This window comes from Balaenoptera ricei, chromosome 12 (genome assembly GCF_028023285.1).
Source record: "Balaenoptera ricei isolate mBalRic1 chromosome 12, mBalRic1.hap2, whole genome shotgun sequence".
Lineage (NCBI taxonomy): Eukaryota > Metazoa > Chordata > Mammalia > Artiodactyla > Balaenopteridae > Balaenoptera > Balaenoptera ricei.
This window is the reverse complement of record NC_082650.1, coordinates 12,853,831-12,869,633: the sequence shown is the minus strand read 5'-3', so window position 1 is coordinate 12,869,633 and position 15,803 is coordinate 12,853,831. Positions and strand designations below refer to the sequence as shown.

At 36.6% G+C, this 15,803-nt stretch overlaps 1 protein-coding gene across 2 annotated transcripts in view; it reads right to left on the bottom strand.

The window, feature by feature from the left end:
• The window catches only part of IPCEF1 (interaction protein for cytohesin exchange factors 1), a 208,364-nt gene that overhangs the window by 113,770 nt on the left and 78,791 nt on the right, over positions 1-15,803 (bottom strand). For both annotated transcript variants that reach the window (XM_059940965.1, XM_059940964.1), the window contains exon 2: positions 9,103-9,146. In XM_059940965.1, the coding sequence (XP_059796948.1) occupies positions 9,103-9,146 (44 nt within the window). The remainder of the gene's footprint in view (positions 1-9,102; positions 9,147-15,803) is intronic.

The window sequence follows — 15,803 nt, the reverse complement described above, 5'->3', positions numbered from 1 at the left end:
TAAGAATTTCCGTTTACCAAAAGACAACAGTAGGGATTGTAAAAGCAAGTAAATGAATGAGAAAAGATATGTGCAGTACATATAACCTATACAAGGCTATATACCAGATGCATAAAGAATTTCTGTAAATCAGTCAGAAACAGACAGAAAAACCCAAGAGAAAAATGAGAAAAGACTTAAGAGCCATTTCACAAAGGAGGATATCAATTAGCCAATATATGTATGAAAAGGTGCTTAACCTCATTACCATTCAATGAAATGCAAGGTAAAACTGTAAAGAAACATCATTAAACACTGGCCAAAATCATGAAATTTTAGAAGACTGACAATAACAAGTACATTGTAGAGTCAAAGAAAACACTCAAACACTGCTGTAGAGAGCATAAATTAGGACAACCATTTTGGAAAACTGTTTGGCAAAATCTGCTAAAGCTGACCACATGCATAGCCTATGACCCATAAATTTTACTCGTAAGTGTACATGCATCAGATATGCACACACATGTACACTGAAAACATGTATAATATGTTTCTAGCAGCTTTATTAATAATAGAGAGAATGTTAAAAAATAATCCAAATGTCCATAAACAGGAAAGTGGATAAATAAATTGTGGATTAGTCATACAATGGAATACTACTTATCAATAAAAAAGGGGAAACTCCTTATCTCACAGTCATATAATATTGAGAGAAAGAAACCAGACACCAAAGAATATACACTGTATAATTCTGTTTATATAAAATAATAAAACTGGCAAAACTAGACCTCAGTGTTTAGCAAAGTACACCTAGGTCATTAAATTATACAGGAATGCAAGGCAGTAATTACCACAAATGGCAGGAGAGTGGTTACCTTTAAGGGAAGGCAGGGATTATTTATTAGAAGAGGCCAAGAGGGGATTCGGGGTATCCCAACAGTATCCAATTTCTTGACTCAAGTAGTAGTTACAAGAATTTTTGCTTTGTGATAAAGCATCAAGCTATTCAAATTAGTTTTGTGCACTCTTCTCTATGAATATTATATTTAACATAATATACATTATATTTCAAAATAAAATTTATTTTAAAAAGTAAGATTTAGCAATATGTTATCTAAAAGAAGAAAAACAGAAAACAAAAGGATATGAAATGTTAAAATTTAAAAGATGGAAACAAATATCCAGACAAACATGAACAAAAAGAAAGCTGTGATGACAATTTTAATATCTGAAAATATAAAATTCATGGTAAATATACATATATATTTATAACAAAAAATAAATTCAGAAAATATAACCTTCATAGACATATAAATATATTGCCTCAAGCAACCACAACTCATAGAACTGGAAAGAGAAATATATAACTTGACAATTGTAGTTGAAGATTATAGCACACATCTCTCAGATATCAATAGCTTAAGCAGACAATAAATAAACAGAAATGTAGATGACCCAAATGACACAAATTAGTAAATTTAGATACACAGAACTCTATACTTGAGAAACAGAATAAACTCTCATTTTCAGCACACATGGTATATTGTCAAAAATTGACAAAAGTACTGTATTACAAAGGAAGTCTTGATAAATTTCACAGAACCAGTTTAACACAGATTATGTTCTCTGGCTGTAATGCATTAATTATAGAAATTAATAATGAAAACATAGCTTTAAATAGTCTACATGTCTGGAAACTAAATCTTGCACTACTAAAACAATTGGATAGATAATCAACAAGGGCCTGTGTATAGCACAGGGAACTCCACTCGATATTTTATAATAACCTATGTGGGAAAAGAATCTAAAAAGAATGGATATATGTACATGTATAACTGAACCACTTTGCTGTACACCTGAAACTAACACAACATTGTAAATCAACTATACCCCAATATAAAATAAAAATTTAAATTTTAAAAATGAATTAAGGAAATCAAATGGGAAATATTTAAAATTTATCACCATTGAAAACACTACATATCAAAAAATTTTAGGAAACACAGCTAAAGCATTTTTCAAAGGAAAATTTATACTTTAAATGCATTTATCAAAAAAAGAAGGAATGAAAACAAATAAGTTAAGAGCTTAACACATGAAACTAGAAAAATAGCAAAATAACAAACCCAAGGAAGAAATAGTAAAAATAAAGGCAGAAATCAATAAAATAGAAAAATATAGAGAAGATTAATAAAACATAAAGCTAATTCTTTGAACAAAAATTAATAAAGTAGAACTCAAGCAAGACTGGTAAAGTAGGAAAAACTAGATACAAAATAAAAACTTCTAAAAAAAAACCAAACAAACAACAACAAAAAAAAACTTCTGAGTTATAACTCTTAACCTGCCAATTATTCAGCCTGAAACTGTTAACATCAAACACTTTCATTTGGATGCAGGTAAATAGTTAAGAAAAAATCTAATTTAGAGAGATTACCCAATTATCCATCTTGCAACCTGCTCTCTTGAAAGAAATAAAATATTTTTTGCCAAAGTCTAACATTTTTTCACACATTGATCAGTGGGAGTAAAAATCTAATTGAAAATGAAATAAATTATTCATAAAATCAGAGAAAATTATTTTCCCCATAATTTTTTCCAGGCAAAATTACTTAACATTTAAAAACTAATTATAACATATCGGACTACTGTATACATGCAAAATTCAGAATCAAACAAATTGGAAAATTACTGTCAGGTTTCAGATCTGCTGCTTTCTTCCACCTATTAATCTTAGGCCCTTTTAATACAGACCCCCATTTCTCAAAGCTCACTAGAAGAATCTTTTATTGGTTATTTATTAATTTTTGTCTGACCAGCTCCTTTTACTTCAAGGAGTTGCCTCTTCCCCTCCTTGAGGCACTGTCAATCATATGGTCCCACATTCCCCCAAACAGGAGCAAGTATATGGCTTAGGTTTGCCAATCATTCATTCGTTCATCAGATATGTATTGGCTGACAGTTTTATAGCCTGAAGATACAGTATTGAACACAATAGATAAAACCTCCTGCCCTCATGGGGCCTACATTTCATGGGGATAGACAAATAATTAATAAGATAAGTAAGTAAAATAAATGGTATATTAGATTGAGATGAATGGGGAAAAATAAAATAGGGGAGAGCATTATAGAGGGTTGTGATTTTTAAATGGGTGGATAGAAATGGACTCACTAAATAGCCAATATTAGGGTAAAGACCTGATAGAGGTGAAGAAATAGCCTATGGCTATCCAAGGGTGAAGCAGCCCACTTTGGGGAACGGCCAACGCAGTGGCCCCAGAGTGGGACTGGGAACGTGTCTGGCATGTGTGAGGCGTAACATGGAGGCCAGCATGGCTGAGGCTGAGGGAGCAATGGAAGGAGAGTGGCAGCAGATGAGGTCAGAGGGGTCATGGGAAGTCAGATCATGCAGATCTTGGTGGTCTTCTTTTTTTTTGAGTTAGGAATTAATATTATTTTTATTTTAAAGTCAAGGAGAGATTTGAATTGAGAATTATGTAAATTATTTAAGGTCATACAGCTAGTAGGTGAGAGAGCCAGGTCTGAACTAAGGTCATGTAGACTAACAAAGAGCAACTGATTCTCTTTTATTAACATCACTGATATAAATCTACCTCTTTTTCACTCTCACTGCTCCAAAGTGTAGTTCAGCCCATCATCACTTAGCCTAGACCACTTTAGTGGATCTCCCGTATCTTGGTTTGTATGTCTCCATTTCATCTTTAATACTGCTACCAGATAAATCTTTCTACGATCTGATCACTTTGTCAATTAAAAACGCTTCAAAGGTGTCTCATTAACTATATGACGTGCTACAAATTTGTCAATGTGGCCCTCCATAAGCTACATCCTTCCTCTCTCTTGTATCCTCTCTTAGATCTTGGTGGTCTCTTAGGCAATGGTTGAAGACTCTAGCTTCCCTTGAATCTTTCCGGGCAAGCTTCGTAGGGTTTTGATCTGACAAACACATTAACAGCTCTGGCTCTAGCAAAGAGACTGACGGGAGCAAGGATATAAATTGAGAAACCAGTTAAGAGGCTCCCACAGTCATCCCGAGAAGATGTGAGAATGTCTTGAGCCAGAGTAGAAGCAGTAGAGGTGATAAGAAATAGATGAATCAAAGTACTTATCCTCTTCGACACAATGACCAATTCAGAAAGGAGTACATGAACCTACTCAGGCTAATCAGGAAATTCTGCCTAGAGAATTAGGAAAAAGACTAGTCCTTTTTTCTGGGATTTTAGTCATAAGTGCAAGGCAAACCCGGAGCTAGCAGTGGCCATCTTGGTTACCTGGTGGAGAGAATAGAGAATGAAACCAAAATAGTGGGAATCAGAGCTCAGAGAGAGAGGGAAAAAAATAATCTTCTTATGCCACAAAATGCTGAATCAGACATATTTTAAAAGATGTACACTTGAATATGTCTTGTGAAATTTCAGAATTTCAAAGGTATGCAGAGAGGATAAAAAGGTATTATCTACAAAGAAACAAGAATAAGAATGACATCAGATTTCTCATATGCAACATGGAATGTCAAAGATGTTGGAGCAGTACCTTGAAAGTTCTAAATGAAAATAAATTTTCTACATAAAATTCAATATCCAATCAAACACACAATCAATCATGAGGTCCAAAATACCTTCTCAGGGAGAGACCTGAAAGATGGCGGAGGAGTAAGACGTGGAGATCACCTTCCTCCCCACAAATACATCAGAAATACATCTACATGTGGAACAACTCCTACAGACACCTACTGAAAGCTGGCAGAAGACTTCAGACTTCCCAAAAGGCAAGAAACTACCCACGTACCTGGGTAGGGCAAAAGAAAAAAGAAAAAACAGAGACAAAAGAATAGGGACAGGACATGCACCTCTGGGAGGGAGCTGTGAAGGAGGAAAGGTTTCCACACACTAGAAGCCCCTTCGCGGGCGGAGACTGTGGGAGGCGGAGGAGGGAAACCCCAAAGTTAGCAGAAGGAAAGAAATCATAAAGATCAGATCAGAAATAAATGAAAAAGAAATGAAGGAAACGATAGCAAAGATCAATAAAACTAAAAGCATGTTCTTTGAGAAGATAAACAAAATTGATAAACCATTAGCCAGACTTATCAAGAAAAAAATGGTGAAGACTCAAATCAATAAAATTAGAAATGAAAAAGGAGAAGTAATAAGTGACACTGCAGAAATACAAAGGATCATAAGAGATTACTACAATCAGCTATGTGCCAATAAAATGGACAACCTGGAAGAAATGGACAAATTCTTAGAAAAGCTCAACCTGCTGAGACTGAACCAGGAAGAAATAGAAAATATAAACAGACCAATCACAAGCACTGAAATTGAGACTGTGATTAAAAATCTTCCAGCAAACAAAAGGCCAAGACCAGATGGCTTCACAGGCAAATTCTATCAAACATTTAAAGAACAGCTAACACTTATCCTTCTCAAACTCTTCCAAAATACAGCAGAGGAGGGACACTCCCAAACTCATTCTACGAGGTCACCATCACTCTGATACCAAAACCAGACAAAGATGTCACAAAAAAAGAAAACTACAGGCTAATATCACTGATGAACATAGATGCAAAAGTCTTCAACAAAATACTAGCAAACAGAATCCAAAGGCACATTAAAAGGATCATACACCATAATCAAGGGGGTTTACCCCAGGAATGCAAGGATTCTTCAGTATATGCAAATCAGTCAATGTGATACACCATATTAACAAATTGAAGGAGAAAAACCATATTATCATCTCAATAGATGCAGAAAAAGCTTTCAACAAAATTCAACACCCATTTATGATAAAAAAAACCTCCAGAAAGTAGGCATAGAGGGAACTTTTCTCAACATAATAAAGGCCATATATGACAAACCCACAGCCAACATCGTCCTCAATGGTGAAAAACTGAAACCACTTCGACTAAGATCAGGAAAAGACAAGGTAGCCCACTCTCACCACTATTACTTAACATTGTTTTGGAAGTTTTAGCCACAGCAGTCAGAGAAGAAAAACAGATAAGAGGAATCCAAATCAGAAAAGAAGTAAAGCTGTCACTGTTTGCAGATGACATGATACTATACATAGAGAATCCTAAAGATGCTACCAGAAAGCTACTAGAGGTAATCAATGAATTTGGTAAAGTAGCAGGATACAAAATTAATGCACAGAAGTCTTTTGCATTCCTATACACTAATGATGAAAAATCTCAAAGAGAAATTAACGAAACACTCCCATTTACCCTTGCAACAAAAAAAATAAAATACCTAGGAATAAACTTACCTAAGGAGACAAAAGACAAAAGTTTTCGGTATGCAGAAAACTATAAGACACTGATGAAAGAAATTAAAGATGATACAAACAGATGGAGAGATATACCACGTTCTTGGATTGGAGGAATCAACATTGTGAAAACGACTATACTACCCAAAGCAATCTACAGATTCAATGCAATCCCTATCAAACGACCAAAGGCATTTTTCACAGAACTAGAACAAAAGATTGCTCAATTTGTATGGAAACACAAAAGACCCCGAATAGCCAAAGCAATCTTGAGAAAGAAAAACGGAGCTGGAGGAATCAGGCTCTTGGACTTCAGACTATACTACAAACCTACACTAATCAAGACAATATGGTACTGGCACAAAAACAGAAATATAGATCAATGGAACAGGATAGAAAGCCCAGAGATAACCCACACACATATGGTCACCTTATTTTGATAAAGGAGGCAAGAATATACAATGGAGAAAAGACAGCCTCTTCAATAAGTGGTGCTGGGAAAACTGGGCAGCTGCATGTAAAAGAGTGAAATTAGAACACTCCCTAACACCATACACAAAAATAAACTCAAAATGGATTAAAGACCTAAATGTAAGGCCAGACACTATAAAACTCTTAGAGGAAAACATAGGAAGAACACTCTTTGACATAAATCACAGCAAGATCCTTTTTGACCCACCTCCTAGAGTAATGGAGATAAAAACAAAAATAAACAAATGGGACCTAATGAAACTTAAAAGCTTTTGCACAGCAAGGGAAACCATAACAAGACAAAAAGACAACCCTCAGAATGGGAGAAAATATTTGCAAATGAAGCGACTGACAATGCATTCATCTCCAAAGTTTACAAGCAGCTCATGCAGCTCAATATCAAAAAAAAAAAAAAAAAAAAAACACCCAGTCAAAAAATGGGTAGAAGACCTAAACAGACATTTCTCCAAAGAAGATATACAGATTGCCAACAAACACATGACAGGATGCTCAACATCACTAATCGTTAGAGAAATGCAAATCAAAACTACAATGAGGTATCATCACTGCACACCAGTCAGAATGGCCTTCATCAAAACATCTACAAACAATAAATACTATAGAGGGTGTGGGGAAAAGGGAACCCTCTTGCATTGTTTGTGGGAATGTAAATTGATACAGCCACTATGGAGAACCGTATGGAGGTGCCTTCAAAAACTAAAAATAGAACTACCATACGACCCAGCAATCCCACTACTGGGCATATACCTTGAGAAAACCATAATTCAAAAAGAGTCATGTACCACAATGTTCATTACAGCTCTATTCACAATAGCCAGGACATGGAAGCAACCTAAGTGTCCATCGACAGATAAATGGATAAAGAAGATTTGGCACAAATATACAGTGGAATATTAGTCAGCCATAAAAAGAAACGAAATTGAGTTATTTGTAGTGAGGTGGATGGACCTAGAGTCCGTTATACAGAGCAAAGTAAGTCAGAAGGAGAAAAACAAATACCATATGCTAACACATATATATGGAATCTAAAAAAAAAAAAAAAAAAGATTCTGATGAACCTAGGGACAGGACAGGAATAAAGACTCAGACGTAGAGAATGGACTTGAGGACACGGTGAGGTGGAAGGGTAAGCTGGGACGAAGTGAGAGAGTGTCATGGACATATATACACTACCAAATGTAAAATAGATAGCTAGTGGGAAGCAGCCACATAGCACAGGGAGATCAGCTCGGTGCTTTGTGACCACCTAGAGGGGTGGGATAGGGAGGGTGGGAGGGAGATGCAATAGGGAGGAGATATGGGGATATATGTATATGTATAGCTGATTCACTTAGTTATAAAGCAGAAACTAACACACCATTGTAAAGCAATTATACTCCTATAAAGATATTTTTTTAAAAAAATGATGGTGACTAATGGGTCATGAGTAACAATGTTTCAAAGGCAGTTGCAAGGTAATTGGAAGTGGTAGAAAGTACATACTGGGGAGAAAAGTGATTATTATTACTATTGTTTCTTCGCTTCATAGAAAAATAATAGCTCTTGAATTAATATACTAACATTTTCTGAAAAATTACTACTATTTCATTATATCCATGGAGTCACAAAAGAAGGTATTCTTGATAGATAGCTGTGAAAACAATGCTTCTCTTGTATTCTCTGGCAAGTTATAAGCAGAGTTAAACTAAACCAGAGATGGGTGTCCCAGTGAGGAACTAAGACATTCTTTTTGAATCATTTTATAAACAGGAAATTAAAGGAATAATGAGAAAAATTAGGTATATATTTGTAGAACTCCAGTCTTACCTAGATCATTAGGGATGAACTTTAAAGATGAGAACATCTTAAGATTATTTTACTTTTATACTGATATAATAATTACTAAATATAAATATTTCATTATAGTCTTTAGTAAATTTATATTAGTAAATGCCTCATTTCTAGAACTTTCAATTTACATATGGGCATCTAAACCCATAGTTGCTTATAAAATAGATTCTTCACATAATTATAGTTCTATGGTACTTGGACAGTTTGGTATGTCCCTGACCACTAAGGGGCTCAAACAAGATAATTCCGTAAATAAATTGCTTTACTAAACAGCTCTCCTACTGAAATGTAATTGCCGTCAAGAATCCGTTTTCAAGGGAAATCCAGAGGATCAAATACAGTTGGTTATTTATGAATACCATTAGCTTCTCTCTGCATTAATCCTAGCCTAGGGGTAAATATACCTAGGCTATTATAATTTGGTTCACAGATTAGAATAACAAAGTGGAGTATGGGCCGTTCAGGTCATGAATATCACCAAAAGAAAGAATTCGTTTTGAAGAGTTCTCAATTACATACCAAAAAGCTATGAACTTCCTTGTTCCAGTTCTGTTGCTTCTGATCTGTACAAGAAAAAGACAAGAAAGAGGTCATCAGAATTCTGCCAGGACTCAACTGCCTGGGAGGAAGTCAGAGTCCTACATCAACCCCAAGAAGAGGCAGCAAAATAGTAACTTGCTCATCATAATAATTACCCAGTGTCTCTCCTGGAGAGTGAGACAGAAAGTTGTATCTCATAGAAAATAGGAAAACTTGGGTAGTAAGCTAGCAGGAAATCACTAAACTGAGATTCCCCCAGAACTGAACGTTTTCTAAAAGATAAAATGAAAATAATATTCTAATCTCTTGAACATTCCTCAAAATACATTTCCACTTTTCCTTTTTTTTTAATTTTTATTTTTTATTGAAGTGTAATTAATTTACAACGTTTCAGGCATACAGCAAAGAGATTCAGTTATAGTATAGATACATATTATGGTTTTTTATTGAAGTATAGTTGATTTACAATGTTGTATTAGTTTCAGGTGTACAGCAAAGTGATTCAGTTATACCTATATAAATATCTATTCTTTTTTAGATTCTCTTCCCACATAGGTTATTATAGAATATTGAGCAGAGTTCCCTGTGCTATACACTAGGTCCTTGTTGGTTATCTATTTTATATATAGTAATGTGCACATTTTAATCCGAAGCTCCTAATTAATTCCTCCCCCCTTCCCCTTTGGTAAACGTAAGTTTGCTTTCTATGTCTGTGAGACTATTTCTGGTTTGTAAGTAAGTTCATATGTATCTTTTTTTTATATTCCACATATAAGCATTATCATATGATATTTATCTTTCTCTATCTGACTTCGCTTAGTATGATAATCTCTAGGTCCATCCACATTGCTGTAAATGGCATTATTTCATTCGTTTTTATGGCTGAGTGAGGTAGGGTTTTTTTTTAAGAGTTTTTTGATGTGGACCATTTTTAAAGTCTTTACTGAATTTGTTACAATATTGCTTCTGTTTTATGTTTTGGTTTTTTGGCCACAAGGCATGTGAGATCTTAGCTCCCTGACCAGGGATTGAACCCGCAACCTCTGCATTGGAAGGCAAAGTCTTAACCACTGGACCGCCAGGGAAGTCCCAAGGTAGGTATTTTTAATCATCTTTTCTTTTTGGATGGAAATCTATCCAAGTGTATATAACCAGTAAGACTACTTCTGTGGCCAAAATTTAAGTATAAAGATACTGTAAATATCATACTGCAGTAAAAAGCCCTCTATGTTCATGTCAAATACATCTTTTTTTCTCTCCTACAACCTGCACTCCACATTGTTCACACTGTGTGGCTTAAAGTTCCAGTTTTGTTACTTTAAATTGAAAAGTAATGTGACATTATGTTTTATCTAAATATTTTCCAACTATAATGATTTGAAATTATAATAGTTCACCAGAAGCAATGTAAAAGTAGATGAATGTTAGCTGTATTGGACGCCAAGTCATTGACTTCTGTTCATGTTTGTCTTTGCACTTAGTGTACCTAGTAATAAACCAGCTCTTTCTTTCTCCCCGGAACAAGATTTCTACTTCCCAAAACAGTGAAAACAGCATTGTTTCACGTTGTAGTAATTAGCATTTGTACAAGAACTTCACAGTATATTAAATTCATTTTAAAATTTTTCTTTTTACTGTTGGACCTCACAGTCCTGGTATTGTTTAGTTGAGGGCCAAATCAAGAAAATTTGGGGTGTCAGTGTATGTAACTTGATCACAGGCAGCAGAATCAATCTCTAACTAGACATTCCAGCCAGAAAGAGTGCAAAGAAGTTTTCCCATCCTCTAAGTCAAGAGAACTGACAGGGGTAAACGCCAGACAACTTTTATAGTGATACTGAAATTTAAAAAGCAATGCCACCCACGTCCAGGTAAATGTGACTGCAGATGCTTATCTGGGTGGTATTCAGACTCAGATTACTATCTAAATCATTTCGAGCTTGGGAAGATCTTGAAGAAATTGGGTGCTATTTTCCACTGATTAAAACCACTTTACCACCTGCAGAAAGCCTCATGCTGAGAGGACAGATCAAGATCTGTTGACTCTAACACCCATGCACAATTTCTCTAACACTCAATGATTTGAATATCTCATTTCAAAGGAAAAGAGTAATTTCAAATGCCTGAATAATGAGAGTGATAGTCTTGTCCTGGTCCAGTGCACAGTTTCATAAGGAAGCAGAAGCAGAATCCTGAAAATACCCAAAGCAGGAACAAAAGGAACAAAATTCTCTTTTCAACTTTGACAGAGTTCTGCAAGTGTAACATCATTTTCTTTTGAGGAAAGAAAATTCTATAGCCCCTCAAAAGGAAAATCTATATCTTAGCCCTAGGAAAAGCATTATTCTTCTCCATTTGAATTCATTTTCTAGGCCAAATACAGTAAAGAAAGCTGCATTTGAAGACTATACCTTGAATACATAAATTGTAGCCAGACAGGAAGAGTGATGAAAAATGTTTCAGCGGTGAAGTCTTTAATAGAACATGTATCATTCATTTTGTGCCCCACCAACCTCAACAGACTCCTATTGTCTTCAAATAACAATAAGAGAAGCTGCCTGCAGTTAATTTAATCATTGTAATTTCCTAATAAAGACTGATGTCTATTGAAAATTATTCCAATTATGTCTTTAAAATTGAGTTCAAAACTGTTAAAATTACTACCTTAAATACTATATTAACCTCTACCAAGTGTTATTAGTTATTCCCACGATCTTCTTAGAGAAAAAAAATGACATTCGTGCCTAATTTTTTTATTCAGTAAAAATTCAACTTGGAGATGCCACAATCATTTTTAAAACTCTGCTCAAGTTCAATCTACTTAAGGTGTAATCTAACCTTTTTCTATTACATCCCGAGAAGTAATTTCTCTGATTAAAAACAAAAACACTGCCAAAATCCATTTTATTGCATCACATAAAATCAAACTATGCAACCGCTTGAAAATAAGTAGAAGATAAGCAGAGAGATGGGATCTCACAAAAGCAACAATGATGAAAATAACAATAGCCAACATTTATTAAACCCTGTTTATCACTTTGTTCGTGCTGGCATATGCTAAATGCTGTACACGCATTAATCATTTAGTGTTCACAACTCTGTGAAGTTGGTGCTGTCTTTATTCCCATTTTACAGATGAAGACGACTGCCCTGAAAGATGCAGCTCTGGTTGGCATCCTCTGCTCTGTGGACAGCTGCCACCCCACTGCTCATCAGAGGCTGCCTGCACTACCCCCAACCTCCTCTAGACACGCCCCCCAACATACGCACACACACACACACACTTACACACACACACACACACACACACACCTGTTTCTGATCAGTACTTCTATGAGGACTCTCCACAGTGACATATGCTTTCCTTTGACCGTATTTCTCTCCCTCCAGAACCCACAGACACCCTAGAAGAGTGATTGTGCAGGGAGGGGTAGAGAACACAGAGGATCTGGGTCAGGAACCTCTGCACCCACAGCCCTGCTTCCTCCCATGCTGCCAGATATCCCTCATCTTAGCTTTTGCCAGGCACCCAGGGCTCTCCCTCTAGCCCAGGTCCTTTTGGAAGCCTTCTGTCCATCAGTCAAGGCTGCCATGTCTAAACCAAAACTGCAGATAAGTTTAGCCCCTCTTTCCCAGGGTTCTTGGACCCCATGCAGTGCACCTGGTCATGCCTCTGAGTCCTTTCTGAAGCTACTTGGCTCTTCACCAAATGCTCTCAGCCAGCCAGGAGTGACCCTGCTGTGACATGCACACGTGCATTAGCGGTTGGTTGGCTGCAGCCTAACTTTGCCAGTTGTGTTGGCCAACTCTCATCCTGACACGGTTCAAGAGACTACATTCCAAATGATTAGCTGCATGAAGGAGGTAAAGTTCATGACTCTCCAACTTTTCTGTGCTTTGATTATTGATGTGCTGTAAACTCTATGTACATTTGATGAGAATGAAGGGAAGCACGGGGAGAAAGAAAAGAAAGGGGAAGAGAGCAATTTGATGGTGTGTTACTGTAGGTCTTTGACCAGCCAGAGGGCGGCAGGAGGCCAGGCATGTGAGGCCAGGGAAAGAAGCTGCCACAGAAGAGGATATAAAGAAGACAGGCAAACACGAAACACAGAAGTCCCTTCTCAGCTTTACCATTCCCTATTCTGCTTCTCCCAGAAACCAAAATCACATATTTTACCTATGTCTGCCCTCCCTAAGGCTCCATCACACTCCCTAGAAACTCCCATGACTGCAGGTTCATTTGTGTCAACTTGCTGCACCTAGAAAGACTCCCCTTCTGTACCTCTCACTGACAAAAATGTGTATTCTGCCTAAAATGCTAATTCGTAAATATCAGCATGAGTGGTTTAAAGACAAAGGAACATTAAAGTAGAAGAGGCTGACAGGGACCTCCCACCCACCTCCCACCCACCGCCCGATGCTGGGAGGGGTGGAAGGATGAGATGCACATGCTAAATGCAGGTTATACAAGAAGATTTCCCCTTCTCTTCCCTATTGGTCTAGAGTCACTTCATTTCTAGTTGTTTGGTCCTTCTTGCAGGAGCAGACTCCTGATTCCCCACCCCTACCATAAGCATATTTTTAAACCCGAAGTTGACAGGCACGTTTGACATGGTGCCTATTATTGAGTGTTGGAAGGATCAAGGTGTCTTCAGGACCCTTGTTCACCATGTCCTTACTCCAAGGTTGACTCTGCCAATAACTACAGCATCTATTCCACTTTTTAGAAAATGAAGTTTTTGATATTAAAAAAATACATATTTGCATTGTTTTAAACTTTAAAATGCAAAGGAAAAAAAGTTAATAAAAGAAAACAAAAATCACCCATAAGCCCAAACTCCAGAGGTACCCGCTCTGAACTTGTGTATTCCTGCTCCGTTTTCTTGTGTTCATTTGGAAAATTTGTAACGTAACAAGGGATATTCTACATATACAGCTTTGGGTCTACAAAGCCTAAACTTAGAGCTCTGCCCAAATGGGGATTAGAGCTAATATTTGAGCTACTTGACAAGTCACATTTAGATCTTTTAATCACAGCAGAGACCCTGACATTCCACTAACTTTATCAGGCATATATGAGATTTTGGACAGCACCCTAATGCTCTCAAGAGCATTCTTTTCTTATCTCAGTTGTTGAGCAGGAGGTCCTAGGGTACAGAATAATGTAAAAGTCCACATGGACATTTTCAGCATTTGAAACCAGCACATAAAGCACAGAAGTGCTTTTGAGAACAAGACCAATAACTTATAAGGCTCAATGATTGGTGCCATCTCAAATATTCATTGTTTAACATTTCTGTGTTCTTCTGGGGAAAAAAGCTACATAATGACTGAAAGCAAAGATTGTTTCACTCAAAATTCACTGAAAAATGTGGGATTCAGGATCATCTGGCTCTATTTTACAGAACTATAGAAAATTTTTCTTAGAAAAAACTTTGAGGTCATATTAGAAAACATATTACAATGACATTTCATATACACACCACTTTGATTTAACAATTTTTCAAATTGTCCCCAAAATATCTTTTTAAATTTGGTTTGTAGAGAACGTCTTATTACCAACAAAGCAAATTTAAGCCAGCAGCTTAACTTTAACTTCCCAAACATTTCATGAGTTATTATAGTCAATTATATCATCTCCAATCAAGAAGATATTTTTATTTGTTCATTCAAGAAACAGACTGTGCCCAGTTAATTCAACTGGAAAAAATGACACAAACCCAAAGAGAGCAAAGGAAAGAGAGGGCGGCCTTCCTTTAAAGAATGAAGGACCATTAAGGGTCTCTTCTCCTTTCGACAGAAAATGAGTAATTCTTACTAAGGTTACCAGCATCAGCCTCTCTCACAAACACACACACGTGTAATCAAAGGAAGAAAGACTGCCAGTGTTTCTATCTATTGCAGTATTCACCCCAAAAGTTCTCAGGAGATACTATTTCTTTCACAGTAAGGTTGTGAATCATCCCTGCCTTAAAATGCTATTGTCAGTGGTTCTCCTCCTGAAACCTTGAACAAGCAATCCTCCCATGAGAGCTTCATGAACTTGGGTACCTGCTCTGTGCCCAACAGCAGGCAGAGTTCTATGCGGGGAGAAGAGACTAAGGAGGATGCAGAGACCCTGGGTGAACTGGGCAAGTCCACACTTACTGGTTTCATCTTGAACTGCAGGCCATACTTTCATTCAAAGAAAAGGTTCCATGACTTTAAAAAAAACATTTTTTAATTCTTTTGAAAATTGCGAATCTATACTATTCTCATTATTCTATGCCTGAATAATTTATAAAATTCATAGTTGGATTACTACCTAAAAAATGAAAACCCATTTCTAGAATTGTTATAAATCAGTTGAAGCTAATGCAGATGTATTACGCTTCTGGTCTACAACCTCACTGCTCATTTTCTAAGCCTCCATGCCTAGAGGAGGGCATTCCTCCTGCTATGGTTTCTGGTGTTATGTATTCCTTCCCAGAAGGAAAGAACGGCTCCTCTGAATCTCCATTAAAAATAAAATGCAGCTGGGATTGGTGGTCCAGCAGTTAAGACTGCTGGTGGTCCAGCAGTTAAGACTCCGAGCTTCCACAGCAGGGGACACGGGTTTGACCCCTGGTCGGGGAACTAAGATCCCACGTGCCACTTGGTGTGGCCAAAAAGTAAAACAAATTAAAAAATAAAATAAAATG